The following is a 24,920-nucleotide window of genomic DNA, read 5'->3' as shown; positions in this document are numbered from 1 at the left end:
GCTGCACGACACCATTCAGGCCAAGAGACGTTCAGGGGTGTGAACATCCGTGATTACAGCAGGGAGAGAGCTGATGAGGGGTATAAACGGTTACACTTCAGGGCACGAAGCAACAAATTACCAGAAAACATCTTTTTCCCCTTTCTCCCAGGGGTCTATCGCGACAAAACGGTCCGTTCCTCAGGCTTAAGGTTTTTCCTGAGGCATCTGATCAGCACCAGGGAGATAACCCCTTGCTACTCCTCCTTCCTCCTGCCTGCAGCAGCACCTCTGCAAGTCCTGACCAGGTGAAGTGGTGGGGTGCAAGGAAATCACGGTGGGGAGCACGAGCCCAGAGGAGCGGCTGGTTCTTGGGAGAACACAGCAGGACAGAGGCAAGAGGCACGGAAAGAGGCGCAGACAGGGCACACGGCAAAGCCACACACTGAGTGTCCCCTCTGTGGGTGGCAAACCTGCAGCATGGTCCTAGGCAACGGGCAAGGGGCCGAATTTGCAGAGGAAGTTATCATGCCAGTACGATGCTTCAGAAACAACAGCCGTCTGCACAAGCAGCAGGCAGACACGATGTAATCGTTTCCCTGACATTTCCGCTCCCAGCTTCCTGCTCCCCTTCCCAGCACTGCTCCCCTCCCACCTCTCCTCAGGGAAGGACACACAAATGGCCTGCCTGTGGTGCTGGGAAGTCCAGGCGCATCTTCTCCACCCAGCAGCAGCCACACAAGGACCACCAGCCTCCCATGCAGGGGCCGGCTGTGACCTCCCTGCTCTCCTTACAGACACGGGCCAGCGTCAACAGCCGAGTGCCAGCTCCAGCGCCAGGAGGTCTTGGCAGGAGCCCTGCAAGGCTCACTCCTCTGCCAGCTCATCCTGTCCCTCTGGAGTGGGGATGGGGCTGTCCCTCTCTCCCCATGCCTTGGGGACACAGGCCTGTCTTTGCCCCAGGACCCTAAGGGTGCTCACTTTGGGCATCACCCAGACCTTTCACACCCCCTTCACCTCCGTACTCCCTACACCTCATCCCCGCTCCAGGCAGGCACAGAGCCCTCTCCTCTCTAAGCATCAGAGTTGCAAGATGCCGCTGTGCCACACTGAGCATGGACACCCCATCACCCCCCACCTCACCGGGGCACCATGCAGCCCCTGGCTCTCTTCACACCCCTTCTCCCCCCAGCTAGAAAAACCTCCCAACACTTCGTGGTGCCTGACAGAGCAGCTGCAGGGAGCGAGATCGGCGTCCCCACAAGCCAGGCGCCCGTCGGCACGGGAGGCGGAGGCAGAAGCCGCTGCCAAAGAGCCAGCGAGCGCTTCCCTTCCCCTCGCCACCCCCAGCTACCAGACAGACAGATGGACACGAGCCCTCATTCTCATTCCTGCTGCATTCCGCTTGCCAGGAGACAAACCCGCAGCTGCTGATGTTAAAATTCACCCAACACCCAAAGGGCTGAGGGCTTTCTTTTCCCTGATTTGTTTTGTTTTGGGGGTTGTTTTTTTTGCCCTTGCAGGGGAGGGATTTTTCTTCCTCAGGGGTGGGGTGGGGGGGGGGGGGAAATTCTCTTTCTCCTTTTTGGAAAGGCGGCTGCAGCTCAGTAACTAGAGGAAGTGAAACCCAACTCAATTATTCTAGGCACAGTCAATGCTCGGGCGAGACACCTCCATCTGCAGCCAGAGCGAGCGTCTCGGAGGGGATCTGGCTGTAACAGCCAACTGCTTTAAAATTAGGTACTTCCTTATTCCCAAAGCAAGCCAAGGATTGAATTGCAGCAACACAGGGCTTGGGAATGAATTCTCCAGTCACCAGCCAGCCAGACCCATCCTCAGGGTTTAACCTCAGCCTGGTCCATCCCTTCCAGCTACACACACTCGCCAGGTCCCCACCGGTGCGGGCAGAGATTTAGCCCAGATGTTGCACTCACAGCTGGCAGGGAGATGGGGGGGAAAGGTGTGAGGCTTCCCAGCTTCCCCACAGTCCCTCTCCTGCGCACGTGCTTGTGATCCTGGAATCGGACGGAACGCGGGATCACGTGCAGGGTTATGGACATCACCAGCAGAGCTGGGCTACCAGCTGCTTCTCCATCGGAAACCACTTGCTGTGGCTTTTCTTTCCTTTGTCTCTTTGTCCCCCTCCTCCCCCCCCCCCCCCAAAAACCAGGAAGGGAGAGGTCAATGCGCACACAGATGCACACACAGTGTGCCTGCTGTGTCCAAGAGCGAGGGCAAGACAGCCCCGCCGTACCAGGAGGAGAAATATTTTCCACATACCCACACACAGAGAAACAGAACTTGGCCAAAATATTTATCTCAGGGAGTTTGTTTTCCCCTTCCCATTTATTCCAGGGGAACAGGGACTGACTGGTGGAAATATCCTTAGGAGGGGGAAGGTCAATGCTGATACTCTGGGTTCTGGCCCATTTGCAGTTTCTGGAGGGCTGGAGGGTGGAAGCCTATCTCTGTGGAAGTTAGTGGCAAAGCACCCCCACTCCCTGCAGAAAAACCCTCTGAAAATCTCAGAGACCACAGAATTGCTCATCCCTCACAGCTCCCAACACACAGATGCTACCCTGTGTACCCAGCACCCCTGAAGCCAGGGCTGAGGACCCTGGTGTTTGGGTGTCCCCCTCTCCCTTCTGCTCCCAGCTCAGCAATATCGCCCGTCTTGAAGTCACCAGATGCAGGAATAACACCAACAATCACATAATCACAGAACTGTAGGGGTTGGAAGGGACCTCCAGAGCCCATCAGATCCAAGCCCCTGCCAAAGCAGGGTCCCCAGGACAGGGCACACAGGTCAGTGTCCAGATGGAGCTGGAATCTCTCCAGAGAAGGAGACTCCACACCCCCTGGGCAGCCTGTCCCAGGGCTCCCTCACCCTCACTGTGCAAAAGAACTTCTGCAGGAGGACACAGCAGCTGATTGCAGCAGTCCCTCTGCCCTCAGCATGCATCTAAATCTGCACCTGGCACAGGACCAGCCCTCAGCACACAGCATCCCAGTCACCATCTCTTTCTAATTCTGAAGTCCCTAGAGCAGGAGGACCCTCATCCTTCCCCCTGCTCCTCCTCAGGAAGATACCACAGCGTCTGCTCCACCGCCGTGCTCGGCTGCACCCCCTCCCCGCTGCTCTGGCAGTCTGGGGAATGATAACAAATAGGGGCCAAGCTGCTGGAGGGGACGCACCTTCTATTACAATAATGACATGTCACCGGATGCTGCCGGACCGCGCGGATGCGTAAAGGGCAGCATCTCTTCCCTGCCAGGCCCCCCCTGTCGTGCTCCATGATAAATGATGGGCCCAGAGACTGGGAATGGATTACAGAGCGTTTCACCAGATGGGGCCCAGCCTGCACGGACGGAGAAGAATCCATCGTCCCAGGCCAGCGTCTTGGGGACAGGTGTCCAGCTAACAGCCCTCACCACCCGTGCCACAATCCAGTTATAATTTCCCTCCCTCCTCCTGATATCCAGCTGCTTCAGAAGAGGAGCCAAAGGCTGAATGGGTCAGGGCGAGCATCCCTCCCAGCCACCCCAGTGAGGGGAACCTCTGCTGCATGGAGACACATAGGATTTTGGTCCTGGTGTCGCAGGAGACAATCCAGGTGCCAACTGGGAGACCAGAGCGCAAAGCAAACCCACTCAGAAGTCAGATTATGGGTTTAATCAGTTTTGCCACCACTCTCACCCCTCACCCATTCCTCCCCATACAGGCACCTCCTCCTTCCCACACACCGGAGCGGGCGCGGGTCACGGAGCGGCACTGGAAGGCTTGCGTTAATTGCTCTCCAGACTACAGATCGATAGAAGGATTTTAGCCTCCTGCACACTCCATCCTTCACCTTTTCCAAAGGACGGGGCTGGAGGGGGGTGGTGGGAGGAGGAGGGGAGCAAGGCTGCTGAAACCTTGACGAGATGAGGTCATCGAGCAGCCGCCACATCCCCAGAAGGCAGCTCAGGGAATCGACCCAGCTCTGGCTGCCTCATCGATATTCTTCCCAGTAGGGATAGAAAACAGCTCTCTGCCTCCAAAGGAGGAGCCTCCCCTTGCTGGAAGACCAGAGGAGCTGCCTGAACCTCGGTGGTTGTTCTCAGCTGGCCGCTTCTCTCCTCCCTCTGGCTCTTCCTCTCACCCTGACATGTTACCTGCCTTCTTTCAGTGCCCACTTTATAACACCAGCCTCCAGCACAACCTCACATCACAGCCAGCCAGGCTGAAAGAGCAGCAGTCGTGCAGGAAAGGATCACGGGAATTATCCGGTGCTGGGGGGAGAGGTGGGTACGCCTCTGTCTGTCTGCCTGTCTTCAGGTGGTTTGTACTCCCCAAGGGCCAAAGTGGCAGAGTTTCCAGTGACAGGTGTTACCCCAGCACACCCCAGGATCTCAGTCAGTGACCTCCCAGCCCTGCTGAGCTGTGCTGAAGAAGATGCTCTGCCTTCCCACGGCTGCTGCAGGTGAGAGCCCTCACTACTCTGGAGTTGCACAACAGGGGCTAAACCAGTGCCTGAAACTGGCAGCGTTAACAGGCACGTCAAGCTACCTGCAAGCCAAGGAGCCCTCAGGAAAAAGACCTGCAAGCTCTGGGAACAGGTTCCACAAATCAGCAGTGCCTGGAAAGTGGGCAGTGAAACACAGCCCCGGTCTTCGCCGGGGCCTCGAGACACACGGTCGTGATATAAATTCGAAGTGATGATAATAAATGGCCTATTACAGTAACTGGCGCGTTGCTGGGGGAGGGAGGGAAGCCATCCACAACCCCGGGCTCCCTGCAGAGCCTCACACAAGCCAGGAGCACCACACAGCCCTGCGCTTCCCTTTTGAATGGCGGGGAGAAAAAGGCTCCTGCGAGGAAGCCTCAGCAGCCCAAGGCAGCAGGAATATTTATCAAGTTGGCCACCTGCCTGTCACAGAAAAATCGCTTCCTCCTTCCTGGTTGGAGGGCAGCTCTAATGAGCGATGGGCAGCCGCCTTCACAACCACAGCACCTCTTTGCATAGAAAACAGGCAGCCTCAGCGACCCACATGCCATGCTCCCCACCCCCCTTTCCCTTTTCTCTCTCCTCTACGTGGCAGGAGGTCCTACCTCCTGCTAATTTCTCAGCCAAGTAATTAGCTGAGGCAGATTTTGCCTCTTGGCTAGGCTAGCAGGGCTGCCACCCTGCTCTACCCACAGCAGACCCCTGGGCAGAGCAGCTCCCAGGGTGGGAAACTGGCTTTGCACCACTGGTACCCTCTGCTCCCTTCTGGCTCCAGCACTGCCTGCCTCTGCTACCCCTCTCCACAGCCTGAGGGACTGTGCCTTGGGGACCAGAGAGCTGGCACCAACTTCCCTGCCCGCCTGTCCCATCCCACAGGCACTCATCCAGCTACACCAGTGCCTGGGAGACTGAGAAGCCTGCCACAGGCAGCAGGAAGAGCCCAGCTCCCTGTGCTGGAAAAGGAGCGGTGGTGATTTCAACACCTTCCAAGGACACAGGGCAGCCAAGGTGGGCAATTCGACGCTGAGGAACTCTGACATCCCACCACAGATACTGTCACACATGCTGTCCTGGGAATGGCCCAGCTATGGGACACAGCAGGGAGGGAAAGGCTGAAGATTCAGCCCTTCGTGTCCCTCTCCTCGAGCCATGGCAATGCACAGAGGGAGAATTGAGCACGTGGGAACCAGCCAGCCACGCTCCAGCTCTTCCCCAGGGCCATCTGCACCTCTCCCTGCAAACAGCCTGCAGCCTCCGCCCACGCAGGGCAGATCCAAGTCACCTTGGGGAGCACTTTGTGTCTGGGTGTCCCTTTGCAACCTGGCCCCTCCTATCCTCACCGCCTGGAAATCACACAAGCTCAAGAGACTTCAGAGCCTTTCAGGCCACCCTTCCAGATACAACAATATTCTTGGCCCTTTATTTTGTGGGGCAACACCTCGTTTCCCTAAAGCCCTTGATAGCTCACTGGCTCCTGTCCTGAACCACAGCTTCCAAAGAGGGCCCAAGCAATTGGGAGATCCCATAGTCCATCCCCTTGGGATGTCCTCCTGTGCTTGGGACTCGCTTTGTTCCTGCTGGCCCTCTCCATGAGCCTTGATTCACTCCATTGCAAATGGACTCCTCTGTACAATTAAAAGCAGCAGCTTGGTTCCCCGCAGAGGAAAAAGAACTACAAGGACACAGCGGGAGTGGGAAGACTCTGAGCACGCTGCAAAGCACGTTGCGGTGGCCGCCAGCGACAGCCCCTCACACACTCACCTGCATGGAAGTACGGGCTCATCGTGTACGGGAATCCGAAGGGCAGCGGCTGCGGTGGCGGGATGGAGGCCGGCGGGAGGTATTTCACCTCGCTCTTGTTGATGCCTGGGCCGAGCAAGTGGCTGGGGGACTCGGCGCTGGAGGAGCTGCAGGGGGCATTCTGGCCAGCGGCCGCTTCACCCAGCTCCTTGGCCCCTTCACAGACTTTGCCCGGCTCTTTGCACTCCTTGAGCTCGGCGGCCGAGCTGCTGCTCTCAGCCTTCAGGCTCTCCGGCTTCTCATCGCTCACGTCCGCGTCGCTCTCAGAGTCCTTCATCTCCTCATCGTTACAGTCTGGCACCCCATCCCGCGCCCGCGGCTCCGCCAGCTCCTTGGCCTCGCTCAGCCCCTGCGGCTCAGCGCGGTGGTGTGCCGATTTCCGGCTGCCCCGCCGCGGCTGCTCCTTGGGCGGCGTGGCACTGCTGGGGACGCTGGGGTTGAGGGACAGCAGGGGAGTGTTATTGTGCCGCAGCACCAGCATGGCGTTCCGCCGGGAGAGCTCCTCCCGCAGCGGGTGGCCCTCGGGGATGTCGTGCACGTTGCGCAGGGCCGGGTGGTCGGGGGGCAGGCCAGGATGCAGGCTCAGCGGGTCACCGGCCAGTAGCCGTTGCCTGTGGAGGTTCTCCAGCTCCTTCTGGCGGATGATCTCAGCTGACATCTCCAACCTAAATTGGGAGGGACAGAATGTTGGGGTGGGGGGTTCTGTGAGTAACTTGCACAATGACCCCTGGCCACGCTGAACCTGAGCTTGCAGGATCAAGCTGTCACCTCCACAACTGCACAGAATCACACAGAATCACAGAGCTGTAGGGGTTGGAAGGGACCTCCAGAGCCCATGGGGTCCAACCCCCTGCCAAAGCAGGGTCCCTAGGACAGGGCACACAGGTCGGTGTCCAGATGGGGCTGGAATCTCTCCAGAGAAGGAGACTCCAGAGCCCCTGGGCAGCCTGTCCCAGGGCTCCCTCACCCTCACTGGGAAGAAGTTCTGCTGCAAATTGGTGCAGAACTTCTTGTGCACCTTGTTTCCATTGGGGTCACTTGGACACCACTCTGTTGCCTGCACACAGGTCCCAGCACAGCCCCCAACATCTCCCTCCCCACTGCCAGGGAAGGGAAGGGAACCTCCAACCCCAGCCCAGGCAGGCTGACCCTCTGCATCCTTTACCTTGCCAGGTTTTGCTTTCGTAGCATCTCTTGCTGCCGCGCAAACATCTCTGCTTGTGCCGGCTGTAGGAACCCGTAACCTGGGGACAGGGAGAACAGTAACATGGGGTTATTAATCTCGGCGCTGCCTCTCTTCTAAGTCAGGGCCAGCTCTCCAGAGGGGTAACTGAGCAAGGAAGCACAGCCAAGAGCTGCCTTTCTCTTCTAGAGCCCATCCGTCCCCCCATTCCCTGATCTGGTGATGCCGAAACAGGGGATCAGGGAGGCTGGTGGGGATGAAAAGAGGAAGCAGCCAAGGCAACCTGCCCCTGTCACTGCAAAACAAGGGTGAAGCCAGCACAACCATAACAGAGAAACACAGAAAACATGTCTGGGCTGTTTGGCTCCCTGGCAGTTTGTCCCAGCCCACGTCTTTGCCCACTGACTGGAAGCGTTTCTTCTGCACTCACCTGGTGTCTGGCACAGAGCCGAAGGCACCCCAAGGAAAGGAGGTCTCAAGTGGGGCCCCAGGGCAATATGGGGCGCGTTCTGGGGTGAAAGCAGAGGCGGTGGGTGGGACATGTCCCTGCAGAGAGCAGAAAATAAATTCATGTTGACAATCTGGAGGCTCCATCCACAGTACCCAGAGGGTCCCAGGCACAGGGGAACATCCTTCCCACAGATGACCTGTGTTCTGCACCAGAGGCTGTTCTGAGACCAAAAGATGCCTGTTCACCCAGATGCAAAACCTTTAGAAGGGAGAGAAAAGGAGAAAAGAAGCAGAACTAGAAGGGGAAGAAAGTGGATGGGAATCCATAGGTCCCACATAATTCCCACCTTTCTAGGTTTGCTGCTGTGCCCTTTCAACTGGGATCTTCAGAGGGAGCCCAGGGCTGGCAGTGGCAAAGCTGAAGATGCTGCATTGGCCTGTCCTCTTCACAAGCCTGGGTTTCTATCTCTACTGCCTTCCAACTGAAAAGGTATTCTATGTTTTGGGAGCTGGAGAGTGGGCCTGGAACACTGGAAGGCATCACTGGCATGCCATGAGAAAAGTCACTGTCCTAACTGGGACAAGGGGTGATCTTTAATCCTGGAGAGAAAAGCTGGGAGTGAGGCAGGGAAAGACACGGGTGGGAGAGGCAGGGAGAGGGATGTGAGCAGCAAGTGCCACGGGGTCAGTGGAAAGGAGTACAAGTGGAAAATGGGTGGGAGATGCTGCCCAGAACAGGGAGAGCAGATGTAAGGTGGCCAGTGAGCTGGAAGTGGCAGGTCTGAGGGTGGGGAAGGGGACGATGCCTGGAAGCAAGGCAGGTAGTGCTTGCTTGTAGGGGGGAGAAGGGAATAAGAAACAAGAAAGAAGAGGTGGCAGGAAGGGAGTAAGAGCCAAGGTATCTTCCATTAGTCAAATCTGCCCCGGGAGCCTGCAAGCAAATCTCTGCTTTCCGGCTGCACGTCTCTTAATTCCTTTTGATGGCCACTTACAACATTATTACCTTCACCAGGGCATCCAGAGGCAGAGCCAAGTGCTGTGCCGTTTATTTTCATTTTACAGTATCTCCCTATAAAATCAGCTTCAGGAGAGACTGGGGGGCAGGAGAAAGGGGGTGAGAAAGTGCATGTGACTTTGCAACAAACGCACTATACTCAGAACCAGGCTCCCCCTCTCCGTGGGGGGATGATGTGAGAACCCCATTGAGAACCCCAGCCATCCCCATCCCAAAGAGTCAGGGAGGGATTACCACCATGGCTCAGGAAAAGCCAGATGAGGATTCTTTGGGGATGAGGTGGGCAAGGGCAAGGTTGCTGCCCTTTCTTCAATTCCTCCCAGTGTAGTTTTATCCTCATTCAACGCAACAGTCTACACAACACCACCACCATGCACCACCCCACGGCACAGACCCCCCTCCAAAACTCACCCTGCCCCTTACCCCATCTGCCCGTCTCTGCCTCCCATCCCCTCCCCGTCTGCCTCTGCTCCCCTTCCCCGTCTCTCCGCCTCCTCCTTCCTCCCCTAGCTCTCCTCTAAACTAATTGCACAGCTCGCTGTGTCTGGAGGAGAGCCACAGATCGATCCGTCGCTGTTGAAATGTTAATGCTAATCGTATAACCGCTCCGCCAGCACCTCGCACTTCAGTGGCAGCTCCAATTAATCTCAGGTAACGCAGCGCGTGACCTTCGGCTCAGAGCCGGGGCAGCAGCCAAGCGATGCTTATGTAATTACACCATGAAGTGTGTAATCACCTGCCCTAATCCCCGAGGCCTCACAATTAGCCGAGGCCTCGGTCGCTGGGCTGCCAAGTGCTTTGCCACCCCGGACAGCCTGCAGATGAATAACGGACAATTAAAGCGGCATGACGGGGGCTAGGAGGTGTCCGTTCGATCGTAATTAGCTGTAATCATGGGGAGACGAGCCTGGCAGACGTGCTGTTCGTTTTATAAGAAGCAATTTAGGAAGTCAAGTCGCTTTTAACCATTCCCTGGCCAGGCAGGCGGCGGCCATGCCCTCCCTGCCTCTTCCAAAGGCAGGAAGGGGGATGCTGTCCGAGCGGTAACAGTGCACACAAGTCCTGGGTGTGCGAAGTGGGCAAAGAGCTCAGAAAGAAACACTAAGAACAAAGAGAGAGCCTTGATATCAGCCAAGAAGCTGTGCCCAGGAAGCATGTGTTTGACAGGGATTTGGACTGGGCACTGGACAAGAAATTGTTCTCTCCCCCTCAGGTAGCCCAGAGACTATTTTACGCTTTGAGGTTGCACTGCAGGGCCCAACTTGGATCCCAGAGGAATTCACATCTGCTTGAGAGAGACCCTGCAGTTCATTCACTCTGTCCTCTCATCAGAGCTGTGCAGCATCCCTGCCTCTCAGGAACTGGGATCACTTGGGAATTCTCCTCGGGCTGGCTGGTGAGCCTTGGGGAGGGGGCACGGTGGGATGCGGCATGTGCTGCGGGACCCAATCTCACTGCCACGCACACGGCTGGGCCCAGCAGCCTGCTGTGGCTCTGAAGGGGCTGGAGGTAGCAGTAAGAAACACATCAAGAGTGACTTTGAGCCTAAGAGGCCAGTTGCTGCTTGATACACACACAACATACGCTGTGATGAGTCCACAGGTTTAGAAAATCCAGGGAGACACGTTCACACTTGCTGTCATCGTGCCTGCCTGGCACAGACCACACGTAACCCCAGAGCTGCTCTTGGTGACACTGGAGCTCTCCACCGAACACACACGTAGGGCAAAGCTGCTGGGTGAGGCCACAGGACCAGCCAAAGGTCCCACAACCTCCACAGGTACACCCACAGCTTCTGAAGTCAGAGAAGGATGCTGAACGTGAAGGAGTCATCACGCCCCTCCTGCCTGATGCTCAGCGTCAGTCCCCAGCAGTAAAGAACTTAGAAAGGAAGTGGGTATGCCCATAAATATTTGGGGGACAAGGGACTCCTCTCCCTGCAGGTAGATGGATGCTCCCCTGCCCATGCTGCAGAGCCCCTGAGGAGCAGTGCTTCAGACCACGAAGGACAGACACCTTCTCCCACCCCCTGGCCTGATCTGCTGGCTGTGGGGACACAGGGCCTGTCGTAGCCACTGTCACCTTCCAGCCCATCTGCCTGATCCTTGGCACAGAAACCTGGCACAGGAGGGGAGGAGTGTGACCTGATCTTGTCCTGGCACAGAGGTGGGAAGCCCTCCCAAGGCTGCCTAGGACAGATAGAGCCAATTGCTTCAAGCAAGCTTGGAAATGACCTGGAGTAAAAAGCCCCAGAGACCTCAAGAAAGGCTTTTAGATGGGGAGACACCAAAACACAAATCCATGCATCCTCTCTCAGGTACACATCAGCCTTCAGCCCTCCATTAATTTCCCTCTTCCCCCTCTCAGAGTAAGGGCTGAATTACAGTCCCACACTCCGAGAATGTGAGTTTAGCCCTTGGCAATTACATCTGATAAGCCTTGTCCTTACCTTGCAGAGAGCAATTCTGTGTTACTGCATATTCCTCCCCCCCCCAATATGCCAGCTGGAGGCTTGTGAGCAGGGTATTAGGGGATTTGCACTGCATGCTGCTAAATTTGATATGTCCTTTAACAGGAGACAAATGGTTCACAAGGCTTAAAAAGTATCGACTTTTCTTTAACAATAAGCACTAATGGCCTTCAAATAATCAATATTTAAAGTCATTATGGGGTTACACATTATACTGTTAAAACCAAGCCTTTCACTTTAACCCCATCCTATCCTCCCAAGCCCAGAGCTGTGTCCCCCCTTGACTGGCTCCACGCTCCAGAGGAAGGCTGGGAGCACAGGCTGTGACTGGAGATGTGAGAGGGTCAGGAAATGCAGATTGAAACCGGCAAGGCATGGAAATAAATTTAGAACGGATGGAAGAGGAGGGGGGGGAAAGGGAAAAGAATGCATGAAAGCTCTGCTTTCTTCTGCTCTGCATTTGATAGGAAGAGACACTTTAAACCTGAGGTAATAGGCAAGCGGCGCACAGCTCCTCGCTGGTTCCCCATCCACAGACACTGGCTGTGCCAGGAAGGGAAAAGAAAGAAAATGAAAGGGCTATCTGAAAACAGTGTTTGGGATCTCCAGGGAGACATGCATACTTCACTGTCCTTCTGGAGTAGCAGCTAGGCTTGGACACAGAGAGGGGCTGGTTTAGGCTGCCAGGGGAAATTGCTCCTTCAAAATCCACACTGGTGCTAAAACCAAATTAGTTAAATCAGGTCAAGCTCTTTGGCCTTTGCTCTGCACAACATTCAGCCAGCTGGGATCTGGAGAGGAATCTTCCCCATCAGAGAAAGAGGGATATGGCATTTGGAGCAGAGAAAGGGATGCCAGGCTGTGGTAGGTAAGAGTAGGAGATAGGAGATGCCCAGAGAGGACAGGAGAATGTGCCCAAGGAGCTAGGAGAGAACAGGAAATCCTCTGTGATGCTGGGGGGAGGAATTAGGTGCTGAAGGAAAATAATGGTAGCAAGAGCACATGGAAGGAAGCCAAACCAAAAATCCTTGCTGGGTATCTCAGGTACATCTCCACACAAAGGCCTCTGGCTGGGGCACAGTGTTTGCCAGCTTTCTGCAAGGGGAGGGCATCTTTGAGAGCTGGTGGTTCCCACTCCCAGAACACTCTAGCCAAAGGGCTTGGCCTCCCAGCTCCCCAGCACATGGGGATGCTGATGGCATCTCGCACAGGCAGTATTTCTTGATCCTTGGCGTTCCTCCTGTCCTCACCCCGTAACTGTCTATATGGTCCCAGAAGACAAATTGCACCCCTAATGCTTCTTATAGGCAGTACAAACGACAGCTGGATGCTACTGCCAAAGTATCTGCCTGTTCTTGCCCCTCCTCTGACTCTGATCTTCCTCCTCCATGCTCTGCAGCGTGTACGAGGAGATGAGCACCTTGGGTAAGCACATGCCAAGCTAAACGACCCCAGCAAAACCAAGCTTGCTGCCAACAAGTTCTGAAGACAAGCTCCAAGGAGTAGGATCCAAGCAGCTCTGCATGTCTGCAGGGCACAGCCACCTGCCATCCCTGCAAGAGACACAGCAGTTTGGAAATAGGAAGTACTCCAGGCTGGAGTAGTTACAATCACACCTTTTAGTCGTACCCTTTCCTCTTCCAAGTCTTTTTATAACACTGAACTTAATCTTTTCAAACAAACCACCAGGTCTGGGCACTCTATATCCAAGTCTGAATCGATCTAAAGAAGGATCTAGGAAACCAAAAGCTATGAAACCTAATGGATTCTCAAGCCTGCAGCTTGGTGGTGAGGAAACCGGAGCAAAGAGGTGAAGGGACCACTACTCTGCTGAAGGACCCTGGAAGCTGGTCCAAGACAATCCGTATCCAGTGTGTCTGTGGGCACACATGTGTGTATCGTCCCCTTCAGTATCAGTCAACCTACCAGCCTGTTCCTGCAAAGGTGGGTGTTAACTAGCTGACAAACACCTGAACAAGCTTCTCAAACGTTCAATACCCCCCTCTTCACAACTGGAAACCCAACAACTGTCTGCACACACTTCCCATGAGCAGGCAAAGGTCTCTGCATTCCCAGCTTTGCAAAACCAGCAGCACTGCCCTGGTAAATCAAAGTGGGTCACCAGTATGGGTTCTCCCCACTTGCTTTGCCAGATGTCCTGGCTGAAGTCTGGAGCAGCTAATTATCCCTGCCCACAAAGCCACCGCACTGTGGAGCTGACCCGATCCCTGCAGATCTCCCGATAGGAAGCTGAAATGGAATTTTAACACCATGCCAAACAGTCCACATCCCCCTGCATCACACATTATTACTTCTGCTCCTGGGAAAGGAGAGGTCATAAATCTACCTATGGTTTGCCTATGTATGTGGGGCAGCTTCCCCTTTACCTCTGTCGGTGCCTACCTGAGCCTTCTGAAATTCCTACACCTTCACAGTAAAGGTGCACAGGGGCTGCTGTGATTTACCCTGTTGACAAAGACTGTGGCAGCCAAGTACAAAACCCAAGGCTAACAGCACAGGGAGGACGGGAGGGAGAGGTTAACCCACGCAGTGCTGTGCTGCTTTACAACACACAGCCACAGCTTCTCCTCACATAACCAAAAATGCCTGAGGAGCTTTAGCAAAACAGCAAGGAACAGTTTGCACCTGACAGCTCCAACCAGGCCATTTCGGAGTGGGAGGAGAGTGATGGTGACCCTTAGTGACACTCAGGTGGCTGCAGACCTCTGGGGAGAAATAACCATCACGGGAGCTAATGACAAGCAGATTTAGGAAGTCGTGACTATGGGGCATAGCTGTAGCTTCCCCTTTCCCAGCAGGGCTCCCCAGCTCTGCTGGCTGAGGATTATCACACCTGAGAGCCTGGCCACAGAGGCAGGACACACAGGGCTTTCTCACAGCTTCCCTGTAGGAGTAGATGGCTGCAGAAAAAAAACAGGCAGCCTGGTCTGCTGTGCCTTGGTATGGTGGAAGGAGGCAGCATGGGGCGTGCTGAGCCAGGCCCACCACGGTGATGTTTCATGTGGTTCATCTCAAAGCTCCTCGGAAGACAACTCTGCCCAGGCACTCACAGCAGGTCCTGTACGTACAGTCCAAGGTGAGAGGAGTGTGGGAAAACAAAACCAGAGCTGGCAGCACACTATGAGCCTTGCTTCAGTCTGCAGACTTGGGGGGGGGGGGGGGGGATGGAACAAGACGACAGAGTACGTAGCCCAGAGAAAAATTTGCCAGCTTGTTTCATTCCCACCAACACAGCCACAGGCTGGTTGTGCTTACAGACAAATAACTAGACCTTTACAAGCAGGTGCAAATACCCTTACTCCATGCAACGTACCACGTTGTACTGCTCTGGCTTTCAAGATGAGAACCACTCTCACCGTGTGGCAAGGGAAACTGAGACTCAGAAACAACATCAAAGTCAGGCTGGGGCCCTACGTGTTCCCTTCCCCACCTCACCTTGGGGGGATTTCCCTCTCACTTGGGCCAACGTAACTGTTTGTTGGGCTAACTGGAGAACTGAATCAAGATGAAAAGCAGGGGTCTTTTCCACAGATAATTCCCTGATCTAGCAAGCATCTTCTCTCCCCCTCCCACAGCTGGGGAGGAACACCATCCCTAACTCCTGTCCTCTCCTTACACTGTTAGACAACACCCCCTTCCCAACGAACTTAACATTTCCTGGCTCCTGGAGCTACACCACCTGCCTGGCAGTAACGAGTACCTCTGGGTTTGATACAGATCTAATTCATTTTCAGCTTGCACCTCCCCACAAGCAACCTCCACCCTTCCGTACGTGCCTCCTCGCCTTTGCAGCCAGGCCCCCAGCTCCTGGCGCTTCTCCAGGCCACACAGAGACGGAGAAATTTTCCTGATGACTGGCTGCACTGAAACTCGTCTATCTCTGCATTCCTCACAGGTCTGCCTAACAATCCACACGGACTGGGCTGGATTTTATTAGTTGGGTTAGCCAAAGTACACCCTGTAAGGAGAGAGGTTCACCAGGCCTGCCCAGCCCCTGCGCTTTGCAAAGCCACCGGTCAGAAAGATGGGAAACCAGACGGGATCTCCAAGGCTGTACATGAGGAGGGGGCAACTAGGAACTCACCGTGGACATATGGATAGTACAGAATGAATATTGCAGCCTGCAGCCTGCCCCCACCCCAGACGAAAGCCCCCAACACCTAGATGCTCAGAGCCTTTCACGGCTTGTCCCGTGCTACCCAACGCTCCCGCGTCCCCGCGGCTGCCAGGCCCTCTCCCGCCTCTGTGGTGCTTGTCAGAAACGCACGCAGCTTTAATCTAATTTCCTTCTGAAGTTCTTGATTGCAGAGGGAATGGCTCATGGCGCAGAGCAAGATAAATGAGCTAGAATTTCCTGGGGTGGGAGCGGGGGGATCAGCTTTCCAGCACTTCTGTCAATGGCACAGGCAAGCCCCGTGCCTCCTTCCTCCTCAAGATAGAGAATTTCTTCTCTTTCTATTCTATTCTATTCTAGAGCATCTGTTCATTCATCCATTCTCACTCCTTACCCAGGGACACCTCAAAACAGAAACTTAAACACCTTAACTTGCTCTGTACTACAGAACAGACCAAACACTTGGATCTGCTCTGGAGACCCAAGGCAGGGTTGGGATTATTCAGTCACCAACCTGGCTGGGAATGTCCATATGCACAAGCAGAAATCACCCCTCCTTTCCCACGGACACCCCAGCGTGTGGCAGACACACACATACAACCACATTCGTGCCCCTGCGTAACACCCATGGGTGCCAATGCCTGGGGTAGAGGTGACTGCCTGCCCCATGCCACCCTCCCCTCACGCACCCCTCATCAGCCGTGCACAGGCCGCCCCACGCTGGGTCTGAGGGTGCACAACGGGCCGAGACCCCCCCTCCCGCCCCACCCCGCGCTGGGCAGGCTCGCGTGCCTCACCGCTCCCCCCAACCTCCCCTCCCCGTACCCCCCATGCGATGCTGGAGCAAACCCCGCCCCGGGGCGTGGGAGAGACGCGGCCGGCCCTTCCCCATCCCCCGGCGTAGCCGCCCCCGCGGTACCTCTCGGGGAAGTGGGTGTCCCTGTGCTGGGGGAGGCCCTGCTTCCTCCGCTGGCTGGAAGAGTTGCTGGCCGAGGGGATGTGCGCTTCCATCGCGCCGGGGTTGCGCGCCGCCGCCGCCACCTCTTGCCGCGCCCGGAGGAGATCTGGGGAGAGGGAAGGGATGAGCTGCTGCCCGGCACGGGCCCCGACGTTCCCCCCCACAATCCCCCCGCCAACACACCCCCCCCAGACCCACCGCCCGCCCTCCCTCCCTCCGCCGCGGGGCTGCTCCGGCTCCCCGCCTGCAGCCGCGCACCGCCGCAGCCCCCCGGGCGGCAGCGCTGCTCCGGGGCTGCTCCCGGCTCCCCGCGGGCGACAGGGCTGCCGCCGGGGTTGCAGCCGTCCCGTCCCGTCCCTCCCCGCAGCCCCCCGGGCGACAGCCTGCGCTTGTGCTCCTTACACACACACACACACATACCCTCTCCTTCCCACCCCTCGCCCCCCCGCCGCCCGTCTCCGCGGTGCGGGCAAGCTGTCAAGCGCCGGGGAGGCGGCAAAGGCGGGGGGGAAAGAGCGGCCGGTCCTGCGGCTCCCTGCCCCGGGCTGCCCCGGGTACTCACCCGGCTGAGCGGGCTCTTCGCGGGATCCGCCTCCGCCGCCAAGGGAGTTTGGCAGCGGAGGAAATTGTGCAACTACGGGAGGGGGTGGATTGCTGTTTAATTGCCTTCCTGTTGGAGGGAGGGAAGGAGGGAGGGAGGGAAAGAGGGAGGGAGGGAAGGAAGGATGGATGGGGGAAGACAAAAAGGAGAGGGGAGGCTTTCCCCGAGCCACCCGCCCGCTTCTGCTCTCCGCGGGCGCGCAGCCCGGCACCGCGCACCGGGGCCGGCGCCTCCGGCTGCCCGAGGGGAGTCGCGGCGGCACCTGCCCCGGCCCCGCCGTGCCCAGCGGGGCGGGGAGCTGAGCTGACCCGACCCGCTGCCGAGGAGCCAGCCGCGTCCTGCCGCCCGGCTGCTCAGCTCCCCGCCGAGGCGCACGGACAGCGATGCGCGGCGGCTCCGCGACCCGCGGGCCCCTCGCTGGGTACCGCCGAGTTCAGCCGGGCCGGTCCAGGGGGTCGCAAGGTTTGTCACGGGCTGCGCCCTGCACCCGAGACCCCAGGAACGACAAGGGTCCCCCCCGGAAAACCCCCAGCTGGAGAGGGCTGGTGAAAAGCGGGGAGAAGCCCTGCCTTCCCTCCCCCTGCACAGCCCGAATGGATGCAGGGGCTGGGGGGGCTGTTTCTCTGGGCAGCCCCTACCCCCATGGCCAGGGACCACTCCCCACTCACTAGGTCCAGCCCAGCAGTGGGGCCGCCCTGCTGCAGGGCACCACGGGCTGTGTTCCTAAGCACGCTGACACCCCAGGCAGCTGCCAGCACCTGGGACATGCTGCAGCCCTCAGGGGGCACGGGAGGAGAGCTGGCCCCAGCAGCTCTGCTGTATCCAAGTAACGGGCTGGGTCACAGCAATGATGAGGACGGGGTACAGAGAGGGGCCCCCTTCCAGCCTTAGGCACAGCCCTTCATCAGACCACAGGCTGCAGGGCAGAAAGAAATGCCCCCCACACACACCTTGTTGAACCTGCACTGCTGTGTTACCCCTGCAGAACCCTCTACCTGCCACCGTGGTGGGCTGTGCAATGACAGGTCACACACATTCATGGTCTTTCCAGGGTGGGTGCCAGTGTAGACAAGCTGCCCAGGTGAGTGCTGTGTGATGGACAATGCAGGGATTGCCAGATACACCACAAGCACACGTTAGTGGTGCTCACAACATACTCCAAGGAGCACTGTGCTCTCACAGTAAAGCATCAGGCATCTCTTAGTTCCTGTACCTGTTTGAAAACACCCTCTACACAACTTGCTTCTAACCTACCACAAAGCCTCTGCTGCCATCCACGTGACACACAGGAGATGCTAACACACTCAGGAAACCTCCTTCAGAGGCTCACTGTGTACCACTCCGTGAAAGGAAACCAAAGCACAGCTGGGGAGTGGAGGGGAGAAAGATTTCAAGATTTATCTTAATGAACACACCTTGGGCAGGCTCGACTTGCATATTTGAGATGTCAAAACACTCCACATCCAGCAGCACATCAGTCCTCTCCCCACAACTGATTCATAAAGCTAGGTTAAGATAAGAGCGTGGCATGACCCTGGTAATGACATGCATCCACCTCTCCTTGCCTTCCTTTATATCCCCATGCTGTTTCCCTTTGGTTCTGGAGATCCCAGCCACCCATATTCCTAAGGAAATCCCAGCCACCCATATTCCTATTAGCCACAAGATGTTCCTGGCTCAGCTTGAGCTTCACCAATCACTTCCTCAAATATTTTGGTGATGGCCAGGGCTGAAGCCTCATGGTGGGACTGCAATTTGAGGTGGAAATGCTCACATGGCTATTTTTGCTGGCAGTAGGGACAGCAGTACCTGAAGGTCTTGGCCACACTCATACACACACAATCCCTGTCCCCATGTCCCCATCTGAGGGGACAAACATTAAAATGACACAGAGTTTCAAGCAGCAGTAAGAACCAGCGAAACAACAAACCCCATCAGAGCCCATAAAAAGCCTGGAGAATTCTCTGAGCCCAGGCCCGTGCACCTTCAATGTTTATAAATTAATTATCTGAAAAACCCAGGTCACTCCTTATTGCCACAGCGCCTGTAATTTAGAAGTCTGGCATGCAGCCAGTTCCAGAAGCCGCATTGATCCTGAATGACCGCAACAACCCCCCCGCACACACCCCCTCTCCTCTCCTTTCTCTCCCTCCTTCCCTCCCCTGCGCCCCTACCCCCTCGCACAGCTCCCCCCACCCCCCCTGGAGGATCTGTTATTTACAATCCTGCACTCTGACAGTTGGGAAATCAGATTGATTGACAGTGGGACGCTGGCGGATGGAGGTTCCAGGCACGGAGACAGACTGAATTCAGAATGTGGGATGAATGCCACTGGGAGAATGGGGGTGGAGGAGGAGGAGGGGTGGGGAGGAGGGGGGGTTGAAAAGCAATTAAAAAAAAAGGATTTCTAAATTATTAACATTTTTTAAATTATTAATGTTATTGGTGCCTCCATGTGAGCCCGCAGATAAACTGCGCTTTGTACCGGCACTAATAATTTATAGCCCGACCAGAGCCTGTGGTGTGGAGACAATCCAAAATACACCCAGTGCTGTCTTGTCAACGTTACACGAGAGGCTCAGCCCCTGCAGACTCCTCTTCTCCCCCTGCCCACCCCAAAACCTCAGCGTGACCCCCTCAACCTAAGAAATGCTGATGGGACAATTCAATCCTAAGAACACGTCAGGCTGTGAAAGCAACGGGCTGTGTTGCTCATTACAGGGGGGAGTGGGGGGCGATACCCGCTGCTCTGCAGCACCATCTCCCCCTGGATGCACACGTTCCACATGTCCAGCAGCCATCCGGTGCCTGGGTTAAGTGGTCTGTGCTGATGGGCTGTTACAACACTGGTACATATAATTAGTAGTGTGCTGAGTACACACTGTTGTAGCCAACACGGTCTACGCAGACCTGGACACCAAGGCTGAGCATTCAGCACTTGCCCGTCTGCACGTGTGAGCCTTTTGTGCCTGATGCTAGATGAGGGGCCGTTACACACTGTCCTCTTGTGTTCTGCACTTGTGTTTCTCATGTGGGAACTCCAGCCCTATGGCATGTAATCACAGAATCATAGAATCACAGACTGGTCTGGGTTGTAAGGGACCCCAAGGGTCACAGAGCTCCAACCCCCTGCCACAGGCAGGGACACCAACCTCCAGGCCTGGAGCTACACAAGGTTGCCCAGGGCCCCATCCAACCTGGCCTTGAACACCCCCAGGGATGGGGCACCCACCCCCTCTCTGGGCAGCCTGTTCCAGCCCCTCACCACTCTCTCTGTAAAGAGCTTCCCCCTAATATCTCATCTAAACCTTCCCTCCTCCAGCTTCACTCCATCCCCCTTGTCCTGCCAGTCTCTGCCCTTTAACAAGCCAATTCCCCTCTTGTTTCTCTGCTCCCTTCAGGTACTGGAGGCTGCAATGAGGTCCCCCCACAGCCTTCTCTTCTCCAGGTTGACCCAGCCCAGCTCCCTCAGCCTCTCTCCATAGGAAAGTTGCTCCAGCCCTCTGATCATCTTTGTGGCTCCTCTGACCCCTCTCCAACAGTCCCACATCTTTCTTGTGTTGCGGGCCCCAGATCTGGACACAGGACTCCAGCTGGGGCCTCACAAGGGCAGAGTAGTGTAGCTTTGCCCCATCCCTAGGTACCAGGCTTGCAGGAGCTCTGCATCTCCCTAACACCACAAACAGAAGCATGTGCCATGTGCACTACGCTGTGCTGCAGCACAGGTTTATGCCATCCCTCTGCTGATAAGCAAATCCTTAACTCCACAGCAAAAGGAATCGCCTTCCTGCCCCCAGAGAAGCCAATCAAATCAAACAGAGTGGAAAAGACGACAGCTTCTTCATTAACCTAACAAGGAGCCCTGGGGATTTACACTCTAGACAGGAGATTCTCCTCCAGCTCTTGCTGGATGCTTCACCGGTGTCACTAGTGCTCCTTCCACAGATCACCAGGGCAGGTAGGTATGTGTCAGCCCTCTATGCCTGGGGTAGGGAGCAGCACAGAGACCACAAATTCTTGCTTAGTGCTGCTTTTCAGTGATGCTTCATCCCCTTGCTTCCAAGGCTGGAGCAGCATCAGCTCTTCCATCTCCCCAGCTTTGCCTGATCCAGAGAGACGAGTCACTTCCCGCACCCCTCGCTCCTGCAAGGGGGCTCGGGTACCACGCAAGGGGGCTCGGGTACCACGCAAGGGGGCTCGGGTACCACGCAAGGGGGCTCGGGTACCACGTACAGCTTTACTCCGGACGTGCCCATCCAGCGCCAGAGGCTTTGCTCGCCCCAGGGAAGGTGGAGGGTCCCCGCGGAGCCTTTGCCCTGCGGAGGGATGCTCGTGGCTCCTTCCTGCGCTCTGCCAAGCGTTCCCAAGGTGGAACCTGTAACTGCCGAGTGCCCCCTTTAGGCACGGCGCAGGATGCTGCAGCCGAGCTGGGTTTAGCCAGTTCCCCCCGCAGCCCTCGCAAATCCGGCCAGCAATCTCTCAGTTGGCGCAGGGACCACCAGATCCCGGTGCTGCAGGGGTGTTATCCCCCCACCTCGGCCACCGCTCCAGCCCCAGGACAAGGCAGCAGCGTTAGGCAATGGTATCTGATAATGAGGAGGCTGCTTCAGGACCACGTTTAGGATTTTCTCCTCCTTACAAGCGCCAGAGGAGCAGCCTGGCAGCACCTTCCCCTGAGCACAGAGAGATCCGTGCAGAACTAATCTCATGCTGCTAAAGCCTAGGAACAGCAGGCAGGCAGGTACAGGGGCACGACACACAGGGCACACAACAGCTCTTAAATAAAGGGGGGCTGAGGGGGTGTCCCTCAGCTATCCCTAGTGCCCATCTCAACCCCAGAGGAGCAGCCCATCCTGGGAAGGTCTGGGGACAATTTCTCAGCAACCTCCAGGGTCCCTGCAGCAATGCTCTGAGGAAGCCCTCACCAAGTGAGCACATGGTGGGCTGGAAGAAGTTCTCTGCCTTTCTGCATCCCTTCCCCTCACTTTTCCATGGCAGATCTGGTTTCAGCAGGTGAGGAACCAGAGCAGTCTTTGGTGATGTAAACCTAACTGCTTTCCATAGATGATACCATGGATGAAGCTGTCCCATGGACTTCAGCATTTGCCTGTTAAGCTGTCCTCACTGCAATGCAGCTTTATCTGCATATTTTAATTGTCTATAAAATTTGTAAGGCATCTAATTCTCATCAAGGTGAAAGGTCTTTAACACCAATTTATGTTATATCCATGTGCAGCAACTCCTCTACCACCTTTCTAAACCTCTCACTATCCATGCTAAACATCACCTTGCTGTTTAGGAACCCACTGCTGAATGGCAGGGGTACCTGGCACTGCCTGCATCTCACACTCCCCCCCGTGTTATCCCAGCACTCATTCCCCCAGCTCCACACTGTGACCCACACCCCACCACAGATTCTGAACACTCAAGACCAACACAAATTCTTGAAACAAAGGAAGAAAAGGACACCCCCCCCCCCCCCACTGACACTGCAAAACACACAGCAGAGATGCTGCAGCCAACCTGCTCCAGTAAACACACCCAGAGCACCCCAAGATAGCTACAGGAGGGAGCAGCATTCATCGATGGCTGAGGGTAGATGTTCCCTAACACAACACTGCAGCCCATAATTCACATCTTACAAGACCTGCACTGCCCAGCACAGCCAGCCCCTTCCTTCCCCCACTCGTACCTCCATGGCTGGGCACTGCCATGCTGTTGGCCAGCTGGTAGAGACGTTGTTGCTGTTGCTCTTCAAACGTGCCATGCTCATTCAGTGCTGACATCATGCGTCTGTAGTGCTCTTCTGGGGTCATCTGAGTCACCGAGTCCTCAAGCAGAGGCGTGTGGGAGTTTTCTGAGGAGCAGAAAGGTTTGGTCTGTTTTTTACCAAGAGAAATATCACACACGTAGGGCAAGGGGGGCAGAGGGATATTCGTAGCCTTTCCCACAGCTCTGTAGTGCACCCGCTGACCCTGAGGTACCAGCCTGCCAAATGCAGCTGTCCTTGTGCTCCAAGAGGGACCATTAAATGTGGTCAAGACACACCTACAATTTGCTAAACCTCCACACACAGGCACGGTTATACACAGAAAAGTCTGCAGCTTCAACTGCCACAGCATCCCAAAAAACCTCATGAACACATCTCCCCCACAGCTAAAAAAGCATTTTAAATTATAACAACACAAAATTACCAGCAAGGTCCCTACCCCCAAGGTGGCAAAGAGGTCAGGCAGGATGAAAGAGTTCACTGAGTTCTCACCCCTTCATCTTAGGGGACTTGAGTTCTTTATTTCAATTAACATATGATCAGACATGCATCCCTCTCCCCTCCCACCTTTCTGAACACCTGCAAGGCCACCATAACGTGAGAGATCACAGAATCATTAAGGTTGGAAAAGACCTCCCAGATCATCCGGTCCAACCACCCCCCTACCACCTATATCACTAGCACACATCCCTAAGTACCTCATCCAACCTCTCCTTGAACACCCCAAGGGACAGTGACTCCACCACCTCCCTGGGCAACCCGTTCTGATGCCCAACTGCTCTTTCTGAGAATAAACTTCTCCTAATTTCTAACTTTAACCTCCCCAGCACAACTTACAGCCATTCCCTCTTGTCCTGTCGCTGGTTATTTGCGAGAAGAGGCTGACCCCCAGCTCACCACAACCTCTGTTCAGGCAGTTGGAGAGAGCAATAAGGTCTTCCCTGAGCCTCCTCTTCTCCAGGCTAAGCAGCCCCAGTTCCTTCAGCTGCTCCTCATCAGACTGGTGCTCCAAAAACCAAGAAAAGATGTCCAAGCACCCAGTCCAGGCGATGCCGACGGCCACATAACAGACAGTGGTGACAGTGTGGTGACCTGCCCAGGTCATGGGGGGCAGTCACAAGAGCTGCTTGTGTCAGGTCTGTATGCACAGCAGCACCCGAGGCTGTTGTAACTGCACCCAACATGCCAACCCCTCCGCACAGCCCAGGAGGCAGATGCCCTGAGGAAGGGCTTGCCTGCTCCCTGGGCAGCCGAGATCCGGGTCTAACACCAGGGAGATGAAACCACAGAGGTTTTGTGTTTACTGTAAGCACAGCTCAGAGTAATTACCGTCCTCGCCTTGGTGGTGGCTGCTCTAACACTCCTTTATCTTGCATCTTCCCCACAGGCAAAACCTTTTCATTACTGAGAGAGGAACTCCCAGTAACAACCTGAACAGGCAGAAGGGAAGGGAGGGAGAGGGAAGGGCTCCCCCCATGCTGCAATCACAAGACCACCGCTGCGTTCAGTGAATGACAAGACCACCCTACCGTGCGCCCCAGACTGGGGCTCCTTCATCCACCTCATCCTGAAGGCAGAGTCAGTCCCTCGGGGGCTCGTGGCAGGGGGACTCTGCTGCCAGAGCAGCTTTAGAGCCAGGGTGGTGGCTCTGAGCACAGCCCGTTTACTTGATGACGGTGTCAGCGCCGTAATGAACGCGCAGGCACCGGACACCTTGCTGTGGATCTCTCTCAGGTGAAAGGCCCTGAGCTGTCAGAGAACACAGCCTGTGGCAAGCAAACGCAGTCCAAGAAACAGAGCAGCTGTACATGGTGATGCTGCCACAGGGCCTTGCCCAGAATCAGAGGCCATTAGCAGCAAGCACTGTCTGCCACCCAACGCCAGCATACAGGGGCTCAGACACTGGGGATGCAACATTCCCCTGTTGTAATGAGAGCACCTCGTCCTCCTAACATCAGAGAGGGGAATAACAATGAGCCTGAGCTGCCCAAAGTTTCACTGAAGGAGGGCTGCACCACTGGCTCCCAAAGCTCTCTTCCTCTGCAAAAGGGAAACGACCTCAGTCCCCTCCA

At 56.0% G+C, this 24,920-nt stretch overlaps 1 protein-coding gene across 1 annotated transcript in view; it reads right to left on the bottom strand.

Annotated features, from left to right (window-relative positions):
- SAMD11 (sterile alpha motif domain containing 11) overlaps positions 1 to 24,920 on the bottom strand; it is a gene marked incomplete at its 5' end in the record, with an annotated part of 117,522 nt that overhangs the window by 7,275 nt on the left and 85,327 nt on the right. Inside the window, 5 exons of the mRNA XM_084274723.1 lie at positions 6,228 to 6,931; positions 7,432 to 7,510; positions 7,880 to 7,995; positions 16,439 to 16,583; positions 22,771 to 22,935. Coding sequence (XP_084130849.1) covers positions 6,228 to 6,931; positions 7,432 to 7,510; positions 7,880 to 7,995; positions 16,439 to 16,583; positions 22,771 to 22,935 — 1,209 coding nt within the window. The remainder of the gene's footprint in view (positions 1 to 6,227; positions 6,932 to 7,431; positions 7,511 to 7,879; positions 7,996 to 16,438; positions 16,584 to 22,770; positions 22,936 to 24,920) is intronic.

The sequence above is a fragment of the Gallinula chloropus genome (genome assembly GCF_964237585.1).
Source record: "Gallinula chloropus genome assembly, chromosome: 23".
Classification (NCBI taxonomy): Eukaryota; Metazoa; Chordata; class Aves; order Gruiformes; family Rallidae; genus Gallinula; species Gallinula chloropus.
Note: the sequence above shows the minus strand (reverse complement) of the source record. Positions and strands in the feature narration are given on the sequence as shown.